This window comes from Tetrahymena thermophila (assembly GCF_000189635.1).
Source record: "Tetrahymena thermophila SB210 genomic scaffold scf_8253815, whole genome shotgun sequence".
NCBI classification, from domain to species: Eukaryota; Ciliophora; class Oligohymenophorea; order Hymenostomatida; family Tetrahymenidae; genus Tetrahymena; species Tetrahymena thermophila.
In genome coordinates this window covers 338,866-361,984 of record NW_002475926.1, presented here as the reverse complement: position 1 = coordinate 361,984, position 23,119 = coordinate 338,866, and the positions used below count along the sequence as shown (strand labels likewise).

Sequence of the window (23,119 nt, the reverse complement as noted above, 5' to 3'; positions counted from 1 at the left end):
AATTTGAAATACTTTTTTCAAGCATTAATTTATATATAAGTAAAAATAAGTTTGAAAGCATCAAATGATGTTTTTAATACACTTTATTCATTCAAATTAAATTAGAAATTTTATTAATTTAATACCAATTTTATTTAATATTATTATAAAAGTTTTAAAACAGAATAATATTTTTTTTAACTTTATGAATTTGGTAAAATTTGTTATTGGTTGTGTCTAAGTTTTTGTAGAATAAAAAAACTTTCAATTAGCACCAGATTCGCTTGATCTTCTGGAGTAATTATTTGTTTGAGGTTGATTTTGCATAGAAATTTAGTTTTCTTTTTCTATACTTTGAAGTAATGCTTCAGCTTCAGCAGCTTTTCGTTATTTAAAATATATTTAACATCCACTTTAAAATAAACTAATTTACTTGGTGGCTTTGCAAATGGTAGGATAATTACCTTGTTGTAAACTAAATTACCACAAACAAGGATAATAAAACCAAGAGCTTCAATTAAGATAGGACCGACAGCAACTGTTTCCCATTACCAATTTGGATTATCTTAGCCATAAGTTTCGGTAACTACAATAGAAACTACCCAAACGACTACTGTTCTTGTAACATCAACAATTGATCTAGCTAAAGAAGAAATATGCTTTGTGACACTAACACCACAAATATTGAAAACAGCGATAGTGAATACACCTAAAACTATATAGAATGCAAGCACACCTATTAATATAATTGAATGATTAATCTTACAAATTATTTAAATTTATGTTATCTATTACCATTATGAGCAAATTGTGAAAAATATTATCCAGGTTATTCAAGACGTGAAGTTCCATCATAAGTTAAACATAAATCACCCAAACCGGATGCCTTTTTATTTTATTTTAACAAAGTATTTAAAATTGCTTCTATTTAAATTTTTATTTTTTACACAAGGAACACAGGCTAAAAGAGGAAGAACGATAGCATATAAACTCAAACCCCAGAAACCTTCAGTTCCTACGACTTAGAAAGGATGCAAATAGTATTTAGAAAATAATTTTTCTTCTGATACGAATAGAATACCATTTGTAAAAAGAGAAACCAAGATTAAAATAATAGATATGTTACTCATAGCACTCTATATAAAAAAAAATTATTGTCATAAATATATATTTAGTTTAAACTTATTTCTAATTTGCTGAAGTAATATAATTGTAATCTTTTGTTCTACATATATTATAAATGGTAAGGTGATTATTGATTGTTTAAAATTTAAATTGATTAAAAAAATATTTTTATTTATTAAAAATACAATAAAATTTATTTTTAAAATTTTACATTATTGTTACTGTTCGAGTTACTGCTAGGGAATATATACTTAGAAGCACCTACTAAGCCAATACCAACAACAACTAAAGCGCATCCTATATAGTTGTGCTAGTATAATTTTTTTTTTAAGAAAACAACAGTGAAAAGGGCAGTAATCAAAATGACACCACCTCTTAACATTTAATAAAGAGAAGGAGCTACATAATTCAAAGCTATATATTAGAGATTAGAAGTTAAGAAATCAGCTGATGCAGGAATAAGAAGCCAGAAATAATTCATTTTAGTTTCTAAACCCTTTTCCTTAGCTTCTTACAATTCTAATTAGTACTATTCTTTGTTATATTTTTTGTAGTAAAAGTATAAGAATATGCATATAAACTCTCCAAAAAACATTGTTACAGCCTACATAAATGGATGGTTAAACTAACCTCCTTATTCAGTATGATAGGAATTCTAAGCTTTATAAACTTTTATGTATAAAAAATATATTAGATAGATAAACTTTTTTTATTATTATTATATTTATTCTCATTCGCAATTTATTTGAAATTGATAAATGATGTCAGAAAAATCATAAAAATGTCTAAAGTAGATTATAGACTCCAAAATTAAAAAGAATTCCATATAAAGTATCAACATTTTTTCAATAAGTTAACTTACCGATAGTATTACTAGCACCAGAAAAAATCATACTAACTAGCAATACAACTATAAATGTCTTTGAGACTGCCATTTTAAATTCTAATTTATTAATATTTTTGCTTAATTTTTCTTGAAATTCACAAATTAATTAGCTTAAAAACAAATAATAAATAGATTAGATCATAATATTGGCTTTTCCTCTATTTTTTGATCCTAATCTAAAATAATAGAGGGGCTTGCTTTACATCATTTAAATCGAATAATGTTTCTTGGAGTATTTATTAATTTGAGTTGTTGAATTTTATGAAAATATCTAAATGTCAAATAGTAAATAACAAACAATAATTACTTCATTTTCAAATTTTACTTACTAAAATTATTATGTAAAATACAAATATTGCCATTTTAAATTTTACAAATATATATAATGATATAAAAAAAATATATTTATATATATTTAATTTAAGAAAAAAAGTGTTTTTAATTATCATTAAATTTTTGATAAAAATATACATCTACCATTTATTTACTTTATTTGCTATTTTTCATTTTAAAATATTATTGGAAAATTTTAAAACTAAAAAATTAATAAAACTAAAATATAATTAATTCATTTTAATTCATTTAATTGTTTATTTATATAAATTAAATAATATGATATAAATTTCAATTTTTTAAAGATATAACTTATAGCAATATAAATACTATAGGACAATATTAAATATAAAATAAAATATATTGCAATATTATATTTTATTGTTGATTGGTTATTAATTAAATCTTGTTCAGGGCCAGTAGAAGAAGCGCTAAGACTCATTTTTGATAGTTTAGAGTTATTCATTTGCATCTAGTATTCCATTTTTGATTAAAATGCTATTTAATATTAAATAAAAAGCTAAAACTAATTAAAAGTAGGATAAATAAAGTCAATATATTTAAATAATAATTAATAACAAAAAAATTAACAATTCATAGAATTAATTATAAACTATCAAAAATGGGAAAGAATATTAACAAAAAAGAATAGAAGAAGCCTCAAGCTAATGAAAATAAAAAGGGTTAAGTTACTCCTTAGTAAGCCACAGCTAACAAGTAAAAGGAAACTCAACAACCTAAGGAATAAAATTAATAGAAAACCAATTTGAATCCTTAGTAGAACAAGAATGGAAAGAAGGAGTAGAGCAAATAAATCCCTTCCGTAGAAAAAGTGGAAACAAAGCAAGTAGAAGATAAAAAGTAAAAGCAAGTTTAACAACCTTAAAATAAGTAACAAAATGGTTCTAAGAACTAAAAAAAATAGGCTGATAAATAAGTTGCTTAAAATAAAACTAAAAAAATCTAAAAAGACGATAAAAATAAATCTCATTTAAATATTTAAAAACTTGCTAATGAAGCAGCTAAAGCATTGAAGAAAGAATAGGAAAACGCTAAAAAATAATAATAAAAGTAAGAGGAAGAAGAAGATTTTGAAGAGGAAGAAGAGTAATTTGAAGATATTGAAGAAGAAGAAAATGAGGGAGATGATGTTGAAGATCATTTCTTTGCTGGTGCTGAGGGTGTAGAAGGAGGTAACAAGGATGCCTTCAAGACACACGATGATGAATAAGATTAAAAGGTTATTTATGAAAAAGAAAAGATTTTAGAAAGAGTTAATTAGATTTAAGAGTCTTTTAGAAAGAGACTTAGAGTTCCCTCAGGAAAAAAAATTCCTTGGAATGAGCACTTATCTCTAGTTAGTGATAAATCAATAGAAATCGTTAAAGATATAGATGTTACTGAAGATATCTAACGTGAAGTTTAATTTTATAATGTTACTCTTGGAAATGCCTAAATAGCATTAAAATATCTTTAATAAGAAGGTGTAGCAACTAAAAGACCTGATGATTACTTCGCTGAAATGTTTAAGAGTGACAAGGTTATGAACAAAATAAGAACAAAACTTGTTATGGAATAAGAACATATCAAGTCCTTCGAAGAAAAGAAGTAACGTTAAGAATCTCGTAAATTATAGCGTATATTAAAAGCTAAGAAGGAGCAATTAAAGTCAAAAGAAAAAAGAGATAACCTCTAAGCTATAGAAAAATGGAAAGAAGAAATTAAAGTAAAAGGTGAAAAGGCAAAAGATCTTTCTGAATTTATGCTTAAACCTGGCTAAAAGGGAAATAAAAATTTTAGTAAAAAGCCACTTCCAATAGTCAAAAAAATTACAAAGGATGATAAATATAAACCTTAAGGCTCAGGATCTTCCAAGTTTGGAACAGACATGAGAGGAAGAGGAGAAAAATCTTATGGTGGTAAAGGAGGTAAATCCTTTGGCAATAAATCCTTTGGTGGAAAAGGAGGTAAATCTTTTGGAGGAAAAGGAGGTAAATCTTTTGGTGATAAAGGTGGAAGAGACTCTTTTGGAGGCAGAGGTGGTAAATCCTTTGGTGATAAAGGTGGCAAATCCTTTGGCGATAGAGGTGGCAAATCCTTCGGTGATAGAGGTGGCAAATCCTTTGGCGATAGAGGTGGCAAATCCTTTGGCGATAGAGGTGTTAAATCCTTTGGTGGCAAATCCTTTGGTGATAGAGGTGGCAAATCCTTTGGTGATAGAGGAGGTAAATCCTTTGGTGATAGAGGTGGTAAATCCTTTGGTGGCAAAGGTGGTAAGTCTTTTGGTGGAAAAGGTGGTAAATCTTTTGGTGGCAAAGGAGGAAAATCTTTTGGAGGAAAAGGTGGAAAGCCATAAGGAGGTAGAAAATCATTCTCTGGTAAAGGAGGCAGAAAATGATGAATTTTTTGTTCTAATAAATTATTCTATAAGTTATAAATAAATGCTTTATGTTTTTATTGTATTCATTCTATTTATCAAAAAAATGTATTTCATTTATCAATAGATTATAGAATTTATGTTCTTAAATTTTCAAATTATAAATGTACATTTGATTTTAGAAGAAATAAGATTCTTTTAAATAATTTTTATTGAAGATATTTTTACTTAGGTAGGTAGGTAGGTAGATAGATAGCATATTTATTTATTTATAACATATGTGGCTATCTAATAAAAATAATTAATTAATTTGAATAAATAAAATCTATTAAAAATTATATTACTGCATATTGATTAACAATTTTAGTTTTATTAAAAGGAAATATAAACAAAGTACATAAAATAGCTGAATAATCTACAATTTTAACTAGTATGAGCTCAATTCAAGGAGGACGATAGACTTAAGAAAACACTCTACCAAATAAAACAAAATTAATAAAGAGAAATGTAAATTCACAGTTGCTTAAAGATAAAATGGCATACTTTGACATAAAAACACCAAATATAAAATTTGCATCATTATTTGAGGAGACTACAGAACTCTTAAATGAAATCATTAAAAATCCAAATATTCAAAATGAAGTGCTAAGTTAGAATCTTTAAGAAATAGAAAAAAAGATTAAAGCTATGAATTAAGAAAGAAGTAGAGTGTAAAAAGAGTTAAGTGAGTTTGCTTTTGGACACATTTTGCATATGATTGATATTTACTAATATTCAGAGGATTTAAATCATAAATATATTTCATTCTATTTAATGAAAGTAAGTTATTTAAAAAATAAAATAGAATATATATTTATGAAAAACAAACACATTTTATTTTAGAGTTTTTTAGTTAAATTTGCTCAATTTTAAATATTCAACTTTATTTTTATTTACTATTAAGAATTTGGTTTTTATGTATAGGTTTGGATTAAAAATTTCTAATATTCTGAACAATATATTGATGCAATGCTGGCAAGTATAGATGACAATTTATCTTTTCAAAAAGAAATTTTCTCTTTCTTGTAAGAATTAAGTATTGAAAAACCAGATGTTTTGGATAAGATTTTAAAAATGGCCAATTCAATCACTAATTGTTTTTAAGGATTAATAGCTTCAGATTAAGAAGAAAATTAATAAGAAAAAAAGAATGTTTCTGGATTTACAAAAGGAAAGAGTTAAGAAGAATTCTTAGAGTTTGTACTTAATATTTTGTAAAAGTTTGATAGTCAAGAACTTGAAAAGCAGCTAATTAACATTATCTAAAAATATGTTCCTTAAAATAACATATAATATCACAAAATAATTCTAGAAAATTTTTTGAGCAATGAAGAAATTTACGAAAAATATTTTTATATTTGCATTGAACTAATTAAAAAGGGTAGCTTATTTGATTTTAATTTTATTATTTAATTATAAATTGACATTTTATTAATTATTATAAAAAGGATTTGATGATTAAGATGTTTAAATTGTATCTTAGTATATCAAAAAAGCTGAAACTTTTTATTTGAAAATAAAAAATTCAAATAGAAGGGGAGAATTCATTAAACTGTTAATCAGCAATCTTCTTTTCCTTCGTTAAGTCAAAAAGTAAGAAATAAGTAAGCCTATAAGAAATTTATGGAAGCCTACTATTTTTAGTGATCAAGAAGGTTAAGAGAAAATCTTAGAACATTAAGAAGAAATTATTTCTTTTCTTTGCAGTAAATTTACAACTGGAGAAGAAGAAACAATTACAATGGCGACTGATGGGCTATTAGAAATTATTGATAAAGTAATTAAAGACTCTACTAACCTTTAAAGTGCACCGAATAATAAAAAGGTTAACTATTTTTAACAGATATTGAATGGATGTTTAAATAATATGTAAAACTAAGAAAAGTACTTCTAACTTTTGACTAAATTTACAGATGTTATTGGCATGAAATTAACACTATAAATACAAGCATTAGTTCGTTTAGAATGGAAAAGTGTAGCCAATATAGATATAAATAGTATTTATAATTATTATTAAAAGCAGTAAATAGATCTAAGAACTGAACTGTTAAAGTTCAGATAATTTATTGCAGCATATTTCTATTTGTTTATTTTAAATAAAAAAATCATGTCTAAAGATATTGAGTAAGAGTTTTATCAAGTTGATAATAGCAATATCGGTATTAAAAAAATGAATCTTAATATTATCCATGGTTTTTTGTCTTAATTCGCTGAAATTCCTTAATCTAAGGCCATATTAGAAGCTAATCTTCCTCACTATTTCAAATTAGAAAGGATTTCTTAACTAAAAGAATTAGAAAAGTATTATGGATAAGATTACATCAAGAATTTGATAAACTCATATAAAGGAGAACATTAAGCATATGTAAGCTATTAAATATACCTTTAATAAACTTCTACACTTTAAAATAGTAAACAAAATAATTAGTAATAATAATAATAATAATAAAACAACAACAAAATTCTTACTGTTAAAGAATATGCCTATGTAACATTTGATTAAAAAAGATAAATGTTTTCTCACCTAAATATTCCTACTGCTTCATAAGCACCATTAAATGAAATTGCAAAAATAGATTCAATGGAAATAGAAGAATAAGCTAAATAAAATAAAATTTAAGAAAAACATAAACCAACTCATGAAAGTAATATTAATAAAAATAAATAAGTTAGCGGTTAAAAATCACACCATTAAAATTAAGAGAATATTCACTAAAAAAATTAATTAAAGACTAATTAAGTGCAAAATCCAAATTCTTAAGCTTAATCAAAGGCACACCATAATAAAAATGTATAGAAAGTTAATAATCCAAATAAATAAACATAAGATTAATTAGGGTAAAAAGATTAGCAAAATAAGGAATAATAGTAAATGATGAAGGAATAAACTAAAGAAAACTTATAAGTTTAAGAAGAACCATAGCAAGTTTAAGAAAAACCGTAGCAAATGTAAGAAGAATCATAGAATCTTTAAGAAGAGTCATAGCAAATTTAAGAAGAGTCATAGCAAGTTTAAGAAGAGTCATAGTAAGTTTAAGAAGAGTCATAACAAATTTAAGAAGAATCAAAGCAAATTTAAGAACAACAATTGCTAATTTAAGAAGAATAGTCTTAACAAGTTTAAGAATAAATGTAAATTGAGAATACAGAAAGCAATAAAAACGAATCTGAAATTGAATAATAAAAAAATTTAGTAAAAGAAAACGAATCTTAATCCTAAATAGATATCTAAAAACAATAGAAATCACAAATTGACTTAAAGTAATAGGATTAGCAATCAATACCAGCCAAATAAAAAGATGAAATTAAAATTAAATCATCCTAAATTTTAGAACCAAATAATAAAGAAAGTCATTAAATTGAAGCTTAAGAAGAAAAATAATAGACTTAATAAGGTTCAATTATTCAGGAAACTGTTCAAAAATCAGAAAAAATGGATATTGAAGAAAATAAGCAAGAAGAATAGAGTAAATAAGAAAGCTAAATAGTTTAAACAAAAGATTAAAGTTCTTCTTAAAATACAATCCCTTAAAAGGCATAATTACCTGTTTTATCTATCAAAAAACCTAATATTTAATAAAATCTCTCTCAAGCTAACTAATAATCAACAACTTAAACTAACCTAGTTGCATAAAAATAACCACAAAATATCACCTAAGTACCCACACAAGAACCAAAGGATAAAATAAATATCGATTAAAATAATGAGAAATCGTCATAAGCTTTAAATTAGGTAAAACCTAAACTAAGCATTAAAGAAAAGGCGTTATTGATGATGAAAAATAAATAAGATGGTGCAAAGTAAAATAATACATAAACTCCTTCTACAGAGTAGATATAATAACAAAATGAAATTTAAACAGAAAAACCTTAAGAAAACATTCCTAAGCCTGCTATAAGTTTTCCTACTTTAGAATTAAAATAATAATAGCAATAAAAGCAAATAGATTAAAAAGCTAAAAATTCTGAATCTCCTGAGAAACAGCCATCTGAAAATAAGCCTTCAATAGATTTAACTAAAAAGCCTTCTCTTTTGATGATGAAAAAGAAATAAGAATAACAGACTCCTTCTACCCCAATTAATTAAAATGTTAATACTGAAAAAATGGAAATAGAATAAAACTAACCTTAACAAACACTTGAGACCTCTTAAAATACTGAAAAAACCTAATAAAAACCTGCACTATCATTAAAACCAAAAATTTAAATCAAAAGCTAAGAGAAGCAATAAACAGAGCAAACACTACAAAAAGTAGAAGAAAATTTAAAATAAGTAGATAAACCTGAAGAAGGTGAAGTAAAAGATTTACAAGTAACCGAAAATAAAAAAACTTAATAGATATCACAAGTTAGTATTGATGAAAAACAAAGCTAAGATCCTTTAAATTAAAATATTAGTGATATATAAAATAATATTGAAACTTCAAATGATACAAATGCAGCTGAGTAAAATATAACCGAAAATATAATAGAAAATAATTTACAGACATAAGAGTAAGTTAAGAGTAAGGAGGATAATTCGTTAAATGTAGATAATGATTAAGAAAAAATATTAGAAAATAATCCTGATATTAAAAACGAAAATAGCACAGATTAGCTAGAAGAAAAACAGACCTTAGAAGTTGAGTAAGAAGCTTAATAAGTTGAAAGTGAACAACTAAATGAAAATTTATAAGAATAAAAATAGGAGGAAGATTAAATAGTTTAAAATACTTAAACAGATTAAGAAATATAAAAATTAAATGAAGAGGAAATTTAATAAAATTAAGCAGAATTAAATGAAATCGAAATAGAAAATTAAAATGAAGAAAATGATTTAAATAACAAAATTGTTTAAGATGAGAATTTAGAAGCAGATGCTAATGAGGGATTATTGTAGAATTAAGAATAAATTTAAGATGCTTTAAATATAATAGAAGAGGAAGATCAGCAACTAACAATAAGCTAAACTAATCAAGATGAATTAATATAAGAGGAAGCAGAGGATTTTTAGGCAAATGAAGAATAAGTAGATGAAGCCACTTTAGGATTAGCTCTAAAAACTTAGCAAGAGGAATAATTAAATTAATAAGAAAACGAATAAGAAAATGAGCAATAATTAAATTAATAGGAAAATGAATAAGAAAATGAGCAATAATTAGAATAATAGACTAATGAGTAAGAATAAGATCAAGGATTTACAGATTAGCAAGAAGAAAACGAATAAAAAAATTTAGAATAAATAAATGAAGAGAATAAGGAATCCAACGAAGATAAAGTAGAAGAATAAAATTGAATTATAATTAGTATAAATATATATGAATTTATCAAAATTTTATAATATATTTGTTGATTTTTAGTGATATTATAAATAAAAAATAGCTATTTAATAAAAAAATTATTTATTTATTTAAAATTTGTATTTGTAAATATTTTAAATTGTTATTTTATTTGATTCTTTTGTAGATATATTTAGAAAGTTAAATATTAACTAAAAATTTTTTACCTATTAAAAATATACGTTTAAATAGATATATATCACGATTTTTAAACGAATCATTTGAATTCAAAAAAATAGTAAATAAATATCAAAAAAAAACATAACTAAAAATTAATTGAGCTAATAGATAGATAGATTTAAATAAAATGTAAAATTAATAGTATAGCTAGTAAGGAAGGTACGACCTAGGAAAAACAAAAAATAATATGTAAACAGCTTTATCTATCAATAACAGATATTAGGATATTGATGATAGTATTTTTATTGACCCTCAACTTAATGATTTACGCACAAATTTAATTGCTCAAAGAGAATATAATTAAACATTAAACATTCTGAATCAAAATTAAAATTTGCCTTTATAAAATGTTTCACAAACCTCAAATTTATAGAAAAACTAAACCTTTCAAAGAAATTATATCATTTATTAGCCATAAACAGCTTTCCTCTCGGATGATGCTCCTTCAGATTGGGGAAACGGTTCGAATACTTTTCCAGAAAAAGAAGATAATTTCTAATAAATATCCTAAAGATTTTAAGATAAATCTTTTATAAATGATACTGGTAAATTGCATAAATCTTAAAAAATATTTTCTTAAATTCAAAATTTTTTAATTTAATCAATTTAAAATTAATCTTTAATATTTAAAAAAAATAATTTTTTTATTTCTAAAAGAGTGCAAGGATTTGAAGAAATCAAAACTTTAACACTTTGTAAAATCTTCTGACATATGGAGAGAAGATAGCTCAGCATTATTGAATATTTTAAATGAAAAGAGAGAAGAACTTAGAGTATTTTATATAAAGTAAGAAGAGAAAGTTTAACATTTTTTCTTTACTCTTGAGAAAGTACTAAGCTAAGAAAAAAGTAATATGATATATTCTATTTAAGAAAGCTTAAAAATGAATATAAATTAAGTCGATGCTATGGTAAAGCAACTTTAAACATATTAAGAGGAGTGCGACAAATTAAAAGAAGATATAGCCTTAAATTTCACAGATATCATTGAAGAAATGAGGAATGAACCTTTTAATGAGATCTTAAAAATGTATACTTAAAAGCTGAATGAATTCGAATTATATACAAAAAAATCATGCTAATCTGTTCACATGGAAATATTGACTCTTGATTTTGTTGGGGCCTCTATGACCACCAATCTACCTAATAAATGGGAAACATCTTTTAAAAATAATTACATCAATAAGACTATTTAATTTAACACTTAATACGCAAACTTAATGAAAGATAACTTACTAAAGCCATTAGCAAAAAACTCGTCAAGAGACAAGTAGTGCTTTTAATAAACATTACCTCATTAAATGAGCTAGTGCCAAATTAACTAAACTAATAAAATATAAAGCCAATTTAACTTAAGTAGTGGATTCTAATAATCAAATTCAAGTCTAAGTATTAATTCCAAAAGATCAAATAGGTCAGCAAGCTTAATTTAAGGTGGCAATTAATATTTTAGTAATAATTCAAATACAAGCTAGGTCCCTAAATCCTCTCTATAAAATATATAAAATTTAATTTAAAATAATTTGATTGATATAATAAACCCCAGTGCAAACATCAACGTCTCTAATAGAAGTAATGATAATGGTTGCAGAAATGTCTCTTAATAAAATAGATCTTTCAAAAATAATAGCATTTTAAACACTAGTGATTAATTATCTAATAGCAGCTAAGTTTAGCTTAACAATTCATCATTAAATCTAAATAAAACTGCCTCTTTAGCATAAAAAATAAAAACTCAAACTATTAAGAACAGCTAAGTATAAAATCCCTAAAAGAAAAAAACTAACTCTGTATACACAAATGTACTTAAAAATATGTCAAAAAATTTTAAGGGATTATAATTAGATACAAGTAAATCAGTAAATAGTTAAAATAAAATTATGTTTACAACAACAAATGCTACTAAAAAGTTTATAGACCTTGAGAGAAATAATATAGAAAATATAAACACTATAAACTTTAATTTTAAATGAAATATAAGATTTATTGTAATTTTTAGAAATATTAAAAGATTTTTGTAGTACTATTTATTATAATTATAATTATTATTGTAAGATTCTTATATATATTTTAGACAAGAATGCCAAAAGAATTATTTTTTAAGATTAAAAAAAGATATTTTAAGAAAGATTAACTTCAAAAATCTTAATTTTTTTGAGGATTTTTTTTAAATAATTTATTTTAAAGATTTATAAAGATTCAAAGTTTTATTGGTAGAATGTTAGAGTGAATAGGATATCTTTAAGTTTTTGTTTCACTAACAACTTTTTTATCTATCAAGTTTAATTCTCTTAAATTATTATTATTATTGTTGTTATTGTTATTTGGTTATTTTTCTAAGAATTTAACTTACTGATAATTATTTATATTACTTGTTTTAAAATGATTATTAGTATTGTTTTCATTTGAAACAGCTAATATATTTTACACAGTTGGTTTTAAAATTCTATTTGCTTGCTCATATAGGTATTTTTTATTACTAAATATCGCTTGGTGATCCTAAGGTTTTAAATTTTCTGGTTACTCATTATTGATAACAGACTTTGCTCTGATTTTTTAATGATTTGGTTAAGAGTTATTTTCGTCTTACTATTTTTATTTTACAATTATTTAATTCTGATATTTTGTATTTGAAAGATGAATAAACTTTTCAACTTTATCATTATTTTTTGTACTCTAGTCTTCTACAATCAACTCTTTGTTGTTTCTTATCATTTTAAATAAATTATTTTCAATAGCTACTTATTTAAGATTATTATTACAGAAGTTGCTTTAATAACCAAGTACTTAGTTTTAGTTACTATTTAAAGCTTAAGTATTATTATTTAGTGTATTTTGTTACTATTTTAATGCTATTTGGTTATTTTTTTATTAAATAACTTACTTAATCTTTTCTTTACCAAGATGATATGCAGCATTTGCCTATTTTAAAAGATTATTATTTAAATATACAAAAAATCAATAAAATTTACTGAGCTGAAGTTTTATGAACGCTTTGGCTAGTAATTATTAGAAACAGACTTTAAAATTTATGATTTATTACTTACTAATACTTCCTTTTCTTCTTTTGTTTTATTTAGAATTTAATAAAACACGCTTTTTAAATCTTAATTTTCTAGATATTTATTTTAAGGAGTTGTGCATTAGTTTCCTTAAATGATGCAGGCCAGTGTATTTTTTGATGAAAAGAACTCTTATGGATGATAAGCATTAGAAGAAATGTTAGGATTAAGTGGAACAAACTGAGAAGCTTAATGATTATTTTCTGTTAAATGAGGTTAAGTGTTCTAATTATTTTTTTATTTAAGAACTGTTTAGGAAGAAGAATTGCTTATGTTTTAAGGTTACAATTGGTATAAATTAACCTTGTTTTAATTTTCAATCAGTGAAGATGAAGATATTTAATTTTCTTCTATTAAGCTATTAAAAAGAGTATTTTTTGATACATATGTTTTCCCCAATTGATTATTTATCTGATATTCCATCAATGTGTTTTAATTGGAATGGACAGCAGACATATTCATTATGCGGCTTTTCTTTTTTTTACCAAATATCCTATTGGCTTAGCTACTTTTAGAGGTCCTGTATGTATTGCGTGAAGATAATTCTTTTTGGTTGTTTGAGTTATAGTTAGTAGGATATTAAGAATTTACTTAGTAGCCATTATTAGTTTAAAGCTACTGTTAGCATTGTTAGCTATCTTCAACAAAAGATTGATTATTTGAAGCAGATATTCTAATTTAAGAAATATCAATAGAAAGATTATTGCTTTTATTATGGATATTTTTTAGTTTGTTTTATCTCAATAATTAATTTAAGACATTATTTCTATCACTTTCTCCAATTTCTTCAGCATTAAAATCTTTTTATTTTTCTTCACTTAATTAAGCTTCGTGTTAGTTTATTAATGAAGTTCTTCTTTTTTTAAGGTGTACATTGTACAAGTCTTATGATGAATCATAGCGATCAAGATAGTTTTTCCATTCACTCACAGTATTTTTTAATATATTATCTTAATTATTTTAGGAAAGTCCTTACTAATTATTTGAAGGAAAAGCTTACTAATCATTTTATTCAAATTATTTTGAGTTTATTTCAAAGGGTGAAACATATTAATCTTAATTTTATTTTTATGAGGAATTAAATTTTTAACTTGATCCTATAAAGGTGCTTAAAAGTACTTAAGGCGAGGAGAACGAATTTATTTTTTGATTACATGATTATGTTTATTATGCAGCTTAAGGTAAAAATTCAGAAGATATATCATTTTTTGATTACTTCTATGAACTTCCGTAAGTTGACTAATCATTTTGGTGTTTGATAATTTTTCTTCTCGAAACTAATGGAGTTTGACCAATGTTAAAGTTTGCTGATATAGCTCTTTTAGATTATCTATCACTAATAATATTTGATTCATTATTAGTTGTAAAATTGTTATCGAATCTAGCTTATCTATCTTAAAAATCTGCCCTAATAATTTTAGTAAAATTGCATGAATTAAATTTTAATTTACTACTTAATAAAGTTGAAAGCAGGAATTAATTGAAAATTATAAAATGAAAATTTTTTATCCTAAAATATTTTGGCAATAAAACAAGGAGTTTTGATTTGAAAGAAAATATTTAATTGTATGCTTACTGTTTATGGAATGGTTCTGAATTTTACCATCCTGAAAGTTCGCTACTCATTCTTGCATTTTTAGTAGACTAATCATTGTATAAATCTTACAAAAAATTATTATTAGCTGACATTAGATTTTCATATGAGTCTATTTCATTTAAATTTTTTTTTGCTTATTTTTCAATCTTGCTGTTCATATAACAGATTTTATTACTTTCTTTGATAGGTGAGCTGTTGCTCTTTTCCAGCTATTTTGCTTATTTTGATGTTGATCTTGAATTGCGATAGTTTTAACCAAGTCTACCCATTAGTGAAGGATTTTAAAATTATAGATTAAATTAAATAGTAGTAGAATTTCTTATTTCTAAATGATAATTATAATTAAAAAATACTTTAAATGTATTTCTATTTTATATAATATCTCTATAAAGATGCTATTTGTATTTAGTAAGAGTTTAAAAAGCACTAACTATTAGTATATTGATTATTATTACTATGTTTATATCAATTTATTATTGAAATTATAATTAATAAATCCTTTAATTTATTGTTTGGTTTTATTTTATTATTATTTTTTGATAATCAAAAAGGATTATTTATGGAAAACTAAGTTATTTACTGTAATGCAATTAGTTATAGTGATTGCCAAAAATACCATTAAAATATAAATTTAATAAATCCTCAACTAATTAATTTTATTGGATAAGAAAATTAATTGTTAAGAATTTGATATATAAGGTTTATTAAAGAAGTTTAAACAGATATTTTATTTTATTCTAATAAATCCCATCTCAGCAAATTATAATAAATATATTTATGAAATACTTTAGCTATATTACTTAATTACCTTATAAAATACAATTTAAATTATTAAACCTAAGAGAAATGTCTAGATATTAAAACTAAAACTCTTGATGCCATTCAAAATTAAAAATAAATTATTATTTTTATAAATAATAAATTTAATTAATAAAAACCATTGAAAATTATTAAAACAGTTGGACATAAAATTAATTATTCAAGTTTAAAATAAAAAATTAAAGAAATTTAAATGAATTTTTATTATTTTCTTTTTTTACAAGAAATTAAAATTTTGTTTGTAAAAAAATCATGTTATTTTCAAAATATTTTTTATTTATAAGTAGAGTTCTTAAAAAAGATTTTGCTTAATTCTATTGAAAAATGATAATAAATACTATTCTTACCTTTAGATTTCTTAAATAGCTTTTAAATATAAAAGTAAAATGACTTTTTTAAAGATATATTATGTATAAAATAAAATAATTTATTTGTAATTTTAGATTTTTATTTAAAATTAACAATTTTTTATATATTAAATTGTTTTTTATAAGAAAAAATTAAAATTAATTTATCAGATTATCAAAATATAATTATGAATTATTATTTAAAGCTTTTATCCTACTTTTATTCCTTACAATTTAGATTTAATTTATAATTAGATACATTTTTTGAATTTTTTTATGATTTACTCTTAAAAATTTAAGAAAACAAAAATTATTATTTGAAAAATATTTAGTTATTTTTAGCTTATCTTACAATCGGCTTTTTAATAATTTTTAACAAAATTTTATTTTTAAAATATCTAAGCAATTAATTTTCATTTTTTAGTTAAGGCTGAATAATCAAGCTAAAATATAGCTATTACTGATATCTATCACGTGTTTATAAAACTTTTATTTATTAATTTAAAATTTTTGCATAAAAATTCAATAGCTTAAAAAATATATAGAAATAAAATCATAAAACCTAATATATTCTAATAAATTAGGGTGGAATAGAAAAGTATAGAAAAGAAACACTTAATAATCTAGAGTGAAGATATCAAATAATGTAAAGATAAGATACAAAATTTGGTTTCATATTGAAAATAAATATTTTAAAATTAATAAATATAATGTAGAATTTGTTTTTTTATACATTTATATTTAGGTTTTAATACAGTTATTTGATTTAGAGTAAATTGAAATAAAATGATAAATATTGGTAATACTTTTAAAATATAATTGATTTGAGATCTAATAATGATAAATTTAAAATATGTAATTTTTAAAAATTATTTCTAGAAAATGCTCATATTGAAACGCTAATTTATTTGCTTTTAGAATTTTCTAAATAAATCTAATATTAAAATAGACAATATATAGTAAAATATATTTAAGAATAATCTTGCTTTGTTTATACATTTATGTCTTATCAATAAAAAATTCAATTAAGTGACAAGATTTATATTGATTGTATCATAAATCAAGAAGTTTCGATTTGAAAAACAATAGTATAGGATATTTTTCTAAATATTAAAGTTATCATTTAGTTTAAAATAAATAAGTTAGAAAAGTATAATCCGCTGAATATTTTTAGTAATCAAACAAGAAGGATGAGCCTTAAATTTTTTACAATAGTAAAAGAGTAATCTGCTTGCATAGTTGAACGTTTTGGAAAATATCATAAAACTCTTAATCCTGGATTACATTTTCTCATTCCAATTATGGATAGAATATCATACAATATGTCTTTGAAAGAAGAAACAATTACTGTAGAAAATTAGCAAGCTATTACTAAAGATAATGTCACTGTATTAATTGGAGGAACTTTATTTATTAGAATTGATGATCCTTATAAAGCATCCTATAATGTAGAAAAACCTTTAGAATCTGTAAAGCTTCTTGCATTAACAGTATTAAGAAGTGAAATAGGTAAAATCAAGTTGGATAAACTATTTAAAGAGCGTCAGGAATTAAACAAAGCTGTCAATTAGGCTGTAAATAAAGCAGCTAATGTTTGGGGAATAAACTGCCTAAGGTATTAAAAATATATATCTTACTATTCTTTTTTTTCAAAAATATTTTTTTCATATTTAAATTTTTTGCTCAAAAAATTATGTCTGTCAAAGAAATGATTATTTATTAAAAATGCTTAAACTTTCTTACAAAAATAAAATATTTAAATGATAAAGCAATAATAATTTTTTTAAATTTTATTAAATAGATATGAGATTTTATAAATAGATCCTCCCAATGAAATTAAATAGAGTATGTAGTATGAAGCTGAGGCAGAAAGATTAAAAAGAAGAGAAGTTGTTATATCAGAAGGAAAGTAATAATCTGAAATTAATATTTCTGAAGGTAAGAAAATTTCATAGATCAAATCAGCTGAGGGAGATGCTGAAAGTTTAAAATTGGTTAGTACATCAGAAGCAGAAGCATTGAAATTAGTAGGGGAAGCTTTGGACAGAGTAAAGAAATAAAATAGTGTCTCATATATTTTAATATAAAACTACTTAAAGAATTATGAAAAAACCTTAAGAAAAAGTAATTTAATTATTGCTCCTGAAGGAAAAGTTTCATCAGATGGAAAATCAAATGGCAATAATGACCTTATTACTGTAGCCGCAATGTTAATGCTTAATAGCACTTCATAAGGAAGAAAAATAACTTAAGATATTTCAAATGGAGTTTAAGCTTACGAGAGCTAGTAAAGTATGAAGTAGCTTTAAAACAACAACTATGCTTAATAGAATAGTCTTTCTGAATATCCTGATTTGATATAAAAGATGAAATTCTATGAAGATCCTATTCTTTATTCATCAGATGATGAAGCAAAGAAAAACTAATATTAACAATAATAGCAATCAAAATAGTTTGATGATCAGTCTAGTTATAGAGACGATTATAATGAAAAGCCCTTGAAGATTAAAGTTTGATAAAAAATTGAATATAATTCATTTAAAAGATTATCAGCAAGCAGCCTATTTTTCGTATTAGTATTATCAGTTTTAAATATTTGTTAGTATTTATAAAATCATTTATGATTGTTGTTGCAAAAAGCACTCTTAAAAATAATTATTAAATTTTATTTATATATTTTAATATCAAAAAAGATTAGATGCATTAAAAAGTTAATTAATTTATAAACGTTAAAATATCGCATTGTATAATATGGTAATATATATAATATTTACAGAGTTTTAATTATATTTATAAGTATATTTATAGTAAATGAGGCAGTGCTAGCTTTAATTAACTTTATTTCTCAATATTAAATTAATAATAACATCATGTTTTAATTAATTATTCTATTCAAAATATTTGACACATACATTTATCTTCTCCTTTCCATTTGCTTAATTCTTTTGTTTTTTGATTTTATTTTTTCAACCACACGTCCTTAGCCTCTAGCTCGCTTATTTGCTATCTGATTCTTATTTAAATAAAAACATTAAATTATAATCCCTATCCTATTAGTATAAATAAAACTGTACGATTCAATAACTCTATTTCTCTCTACTTCATGATCATTTCCGTTTACATTCTGTAATTCATGCATATTTCCATTCTACACTATATTTAATAAAATTCAATTTGTCTCTGACTAATTTTTCAGAAGTAATTAAATATGAATTTATACATACTTTACTGCTTCTATTATAGTTAACTCATTTATATTTATTTTAAAATGATAATGCTAAATCTAAATAAACTCGAATTTACGCCTTAAATACTAAACTTTACTTGATTTTTTTTCTAAGAAATAATTAATATAAATTTGATTATTAATAAATTGACTAAATAATATATTATTACCAATCATATTAATTCTATTTACAATAAATTTGATTGGATAATAAATACATAATAATTTTAATATGTATTTATTTTTAACAAAATACTAAATTTCAATATAAAAACTAATCTTATAATGTTCTTCTTTTTAAATTTAATATCAAAATAAAATTAATTTCGCACAATCAAAAAATGTTTCTCTTTAATACCAAATATATCAAATAGGCTTTTCCAAAAATAAATATAAACTTTTCTTGTAAATATTTATCCAATAAATAATAAAATGATAGTAAAAAATATTTAATTTTTCAGTTTTAATTATAAGCAATAATTAAAAAATATTATTTAATTTATTTTAGTTAGCTTATACATGAAAAAATTCTTTTGCAAATAAATAAATTTGTTTTAACTAATATCTTAAATTTAAATTATTAACAACATCAATAATAGATATTATTTATATATTTTTTTTTTACTCAAAATCACTAAAATACAAAATTAAAAAAAAAATATTTAGTACAATATTTATTCTGCCAAATTATAAATAAAATCAACATTATAAAATAGGTATTTTTAAATAAAAATACTGGATTATAATTACTAAAAAAATTTTTGTTATATATATCTCATTTAAATTATAAATTTATTTACCATTTATATAATAATAAGATTTATTCTATTAAAAATAAATATATTTTACAGATATTGATATTTTTATTTAATGTTGTAAAATACTATGAAATTAAATGAGTTAAAAAAGATTAAAATAAAGATTTATTTTTATTATAATTTATAGATATTTTTGAGGTATGAATCTTTATTTAGATTACACTAAAAATAGCTTACAATTTATAATTTTATTATTTATTTTTATATTGATTAAATAATAGTATCCTTTCTTAAAATTTTCTAATTATTAATCATATTTTCTTTTATTTATGAATTTATCCTTCAAACTAAATATTTTTTGAAAAAATAATACAAACAGAATACAAAATAAAATTATGAATTATTAAAAAAAATAAACTAAATAAATTAACTTGAGTTCTATGTTAATAATATGTAAATTAACATCTAAGAATTATCGAAAATAAATATATTGAACAATTTTTATGGTAAAATTAAATTTAACCTTCTTCGACAAAATTTACCTTAGAATACTTACTTTTTTAGGCTTTCAATTTATGATTAGCATTTAAAATTCATATTTTTTATAGATTAAATAAACTGTCCTAAGTTGTATTAATAATCTTCAAATTAATATTCACGTTTTAAATTAATATTTTTATAACACATTAAATCAAAAATCTAGAAAAAAATATCCCAATCTCAAAAAATACAAAATAAGAATTTGATCAAAATGTTCTTTAAACTGATAGCATTTTTAATCTTTCTCTGCATAATGATCAAGTATTCTTCTGCATGTTAAACTGTTGGTTGTTTAAAATGCACATAAAATATTATTTCTAAATTGGAAGTCTGCTCATAATGCATGGAAAATTTTATTTTGAATTAGTAAGGTATATGTGTTTACTAATAATGCTAATCTTGGGAATATGTACAGATGTAAAAAGATAATAGCAACTAGACATAATATAGATGTGTATCACTCTGTGAAGAGACCTAAATGGCTAATTAAGTTAGTAGAGTTTGCGAAGCTACATATCAGTGCACGAATTCATTTATCTACCCTTCGAATACAAATAAGGGTTAGCAAATACTTTATGTTTATTATGGGGTCTAAGATAAATTAATTTATTTAGTTTACAGGACGTTTTTAAACATGATTGACCAAGATAGTGGATCTTTTGTAACATCATTTTCTTTTCCTAATGGTGTTTAATCGATATCTCTAACTCAAAATAGACTATTTCTTCTCAATACTAATACAAAATAGATTCTAGAATGGATACCTTCGAGTATGACTGCAAATATTTTAACTACAATAACATAAGGATATGCAAAAGTTACAAGTAAAATATACATATTGAGAGATACAAACTAAATAATTTATACTTCTTACAATGATAACAATTCACTAATATACTTTAATTCTGTTAATTAAGGCTAATCTAGTTTACTTGACCAAATAAACTTAACATCACCTTAATAAACAGTATCGTTTTTTGAAGACTTTATTGTAACATAAAATGTGTTAACCTTTTAAATTTAAATCATATATGCTGATTACACTTATCCAAATCAGTAACTTTATCTCTTTGGAAATACCTAAAAGTACTATTGTAGTTAAATAAAAGGATAAGTTTTAGATGCAAATTATTTCATTTTTGAAGATGGCTAATAATTTATATTATTATTTGAAGATAGTTTGAATATTTATTCATATGAAATCAAAAAATAATCCGTAGAGTGTCACTTAATTTAATAGTAATATTAACCACTTTAATTAAAGTTGATAGATACAAACGTATGCATAGATCTCAAAAATAATTAGAAACTGCTACTTGTTTCTTATAACTAAAATATTGTTGTGTATAATAGCTATAATTATTAAATTACTTAATTATTAACATTAAGTTATGATAAAAGTATAGTGAGCTTTAATTATTTGTAAAAGATAAATGAAATTTACATTTATTCATTACTATCAAATAACATTATTAATATCAAAAAATTAACTTTTGATTGTAAAAATACTTTGGATATAATTATTACCACAATGTAATTAAATTAATTACCCTCGCTGATTAATAATCCGTAATTCTTAATTTAATTGAATTACTCATTGTAAGGTAATTAATTAATAAACTCTATGGTATTGGCATCACAAGAAGTTTAAATAATTGATGGGGGTTATTTAAATAAAACAGTATCTATAATTAAAGATTTTTAAAACAAGATTTACTAAAACAGTGGAAAAATATCTAAAATTCTCTATATAGAAAAATATTATTTCTTAATTTCATGTTCTATAGATGGGCTTATTATGGTATGGAAGACAATAGATCCTCTATCCCCAGCTTTTTAATATTATATCTAGCAATAAGGAAGCTAATGCTTGAATATTTTAAGCTATTAATCAACCCAAATAATTGCTATATTTTCAAATCAGATTACAATATTTAACTTATTTAATTAGACTGATGTTACATTTTTTTAAATGGATTCTTTTTAATTTTCATAAATACTAGTTAATAGTAATTATATGTGTTTAATAGCGAATAAAATTTCCATCATTCTAAACTAATCTAAATAAACGATAGCTTAATCTTAACAAAATAGCAATCCTTCTTAATTTACTTCATTAGTTGATACTTTTCTCTCTGAATCTAATGAATTAATTACTATTAACTTATCCTATCTCATTTAAGTCTATAGTATAGATTTTGTAAATGGTGTTATCAACTCAAGCCCTAGAAAAACATTTCAGAGCCTTAGCAAAATAACCTGTTATTCATATTTTAATTTATCAAATGGAGGTAAATCTTATTAGTTTTTCAATTTCTAATTTATATTTTAAAATAGGATTTCATATTGCTTTTTTTGATGAGAATTTCAAATTAACAATTATTGATTAAAATTTATAAACTGTAATCGTGCTTCCAATTACGGTTGGAATTGTGTACTAAATAAAAAGCTTTGAAGAAGGTAAATACCTTTTAGGTATTTAGCTGAATTAAATAATAGGATACAACTAATATTCATGTTTATATTTGGACTT

The 23,119-nt window shown here is 22.7% G+C and overlaps 9 protein-coding genes across 9 annotated transcripts; 6 read left to right on the top strand and 3 right to left on the bottom strand. All coding sequences in view use genetic code 6, as the record gives it.

Moving 5' to 3' along the window:
* Positions 1-243: 243 nt before the first annotated feature.
* TTHERM_00497800 (nucleotide-sugar transporter) lies at positions 244-2,039 on the bottom strand (the record flags this gene model as incomplete). The annotated part of the gene is made up of 6 exons (XM_001027968.3): positions 244-359; positions 413-715; positions 775-865; positions 927-1,115; positions 1,316-1,773; positions 1,967-2,039. The coding sequence occupies 6 exons, from the start codon at positions 2,037-2,039 to the stop codon at positions 244-246; spliced, it is 1,230 nt and encodes a 409-aa protein (XP_001027968.3).
* A 906-nt stretch (positions 2,040-2,945) lies between these two features.
* Positions 2,946-4,721, top strand: TTHERM_000497799 (rRNA processing protein (EBP2), putative; the record flags this gene model as incomplete). Its single annotated transcript, XM_012801064.1, has 2 exons — positions 2,946-4,434; positions 4,522-4,721. The coding sequence occupies 2 exons, from the start codon at positions 2,946-2,948 to the stop codon at positions 4,719-4,721; spliced, it is 1,689 nt and encodes a 562-aa protein (XP_012656518.1).
* Positions 4,722-5,132: 411 nt separating this feature from the next.
* TTHERM_00497790 (S-antigen protein) lies at positions 5,133-10,014 on the top strand (the record flags this gene model as incomplete). Its single annotated transcript, XM_001027967.2, has 3 exons — positions 5,133-5,519; positions 5,664-6,120; positions 6,188-10,014. The coding sequence occupies 3 exons, from the start codon at positions 5,133-5,135 to the stop codon at positions 10,012-10,014; spliced, it is 4,671 nt and encodes a 1,556-aa protein (XP_001027967.2).
* Positions 10,015-10,364: 350 nt separating this feature from the next.
* TTHERM_000497789 (S-antigen protein) lies at positions 10,365-12,210 on the top strand (the record flags this gene model as incomplete). Its single annotated transcript, XM_012801063.1, has 2 exons — positions 10,365-10,782; positions 10,895-12,210. 2 exons carry the CDS (start codon positions 10,365-10,367, stop codon positions 12,208-12,210), a joined length of 1,734 nt encoding a protein of 577 aa, XP_012656517.1.
* A 226-nt stretch (positions 12,211-12,436) lies between these two features.
* TTHERM_00497780 (endo-1,4-beta-xylanase xylA, putative) lies at positions 12,437-15,432 on the bottom strand (the record flags this gene model as incomplete). Its single annotated transcript, XM_001027966.2, has 3 exons — positions 14,876-15,432; positions 13,210-14,707; positions 12,437-13,159 (listed from the first exon to the last, which is right to left on the bottom strand). Exons 1-3 carry the CDS (start codon positions 15,163-15,165, stop codon positions 12,437-12,439), a joined length of 2,511 nt encoding a protein of 836 aa, XP_001027966.2. The 5' UTR covers positions 15,166-15,432.
* A 1,820-nt stretch (positions 15,433-17,252) lies between these two features.
* On the top strand, positions 17,253-18,578 carry TTHERM_00497760 (SPFH domain/band 7 family protein; the record flags this gene model as incomplete). The annotated part of the gene is made up of 2 exons (XM_001027964.3): positions 17,253-17,677; positions 17,864-18,578. 2 exons carry the CDS (start codon positions 17,253-17,255, stop codon positions 18,576-18,578), a joined length of 1,140 nt encoding a protein of 379 aa, XP_001027964.1.
* Positions 18,579-18,954: 376 nt separating this feature from the next.
* On the bottom strand, positions 18,955-19,314 carry TTHERM_000497759 (hypothetical protein; the record flags this gene model as incomplete). The annotated part of the gene is made up of 3 exons (XM_012801062.1): positions 18,955-19,075; positions 19,137-19,215; positions 19,287-19,314. 3 exons carry the CDS (start codon positions 19,312-19,314, stop codon positions 18,955-18,957), a joined length of 228 nt encoding a protein of 75 aa, XP_012656516.1.
* A 1,537-nt stretch (positions 19,315-20,851) lies between these two features.
* TTHERM_000497758 (hypothetical protein) lies at positions 20,852-21,786 on the top strand (the record flags this gene model as incomplete). Its single annotated transcript, XM_012801061.1, has 2 exons — positions 20,852-21,672; positions 21,762-21,786. The coding sequence occupies exons 1-2, from the start codon at positions 20,930-20,932 to the stop codon at positions 21,784-21,786; spliced, it is 768 nt and encodes a 255-aa protein (XP_012656515.1). The 5' UTR covers positions 20,852-20,929.
* Positions 21,787-22,541: 755 nt separating this feature from the next.
* TTHERM_000497757 (hypothetical protein) lies at positions 22,542-23,073 on the top strand (the record flags this gene model as incomplete). Its single annotated transcript, XM_012801060.1, has 2 exons — positions 22,542-22,877; positions 22,924-23,073. The coding sequence occupies 2 exons, from the start codon at positions 22,542-22,544 to the stop codon at positions 23,071-23,073; spliced, it is 486 nt and encodes a 161-aa protein (XP_012656514.1).
* Positions 23,074-23,119: the final 46 nt, after the last annotated feature.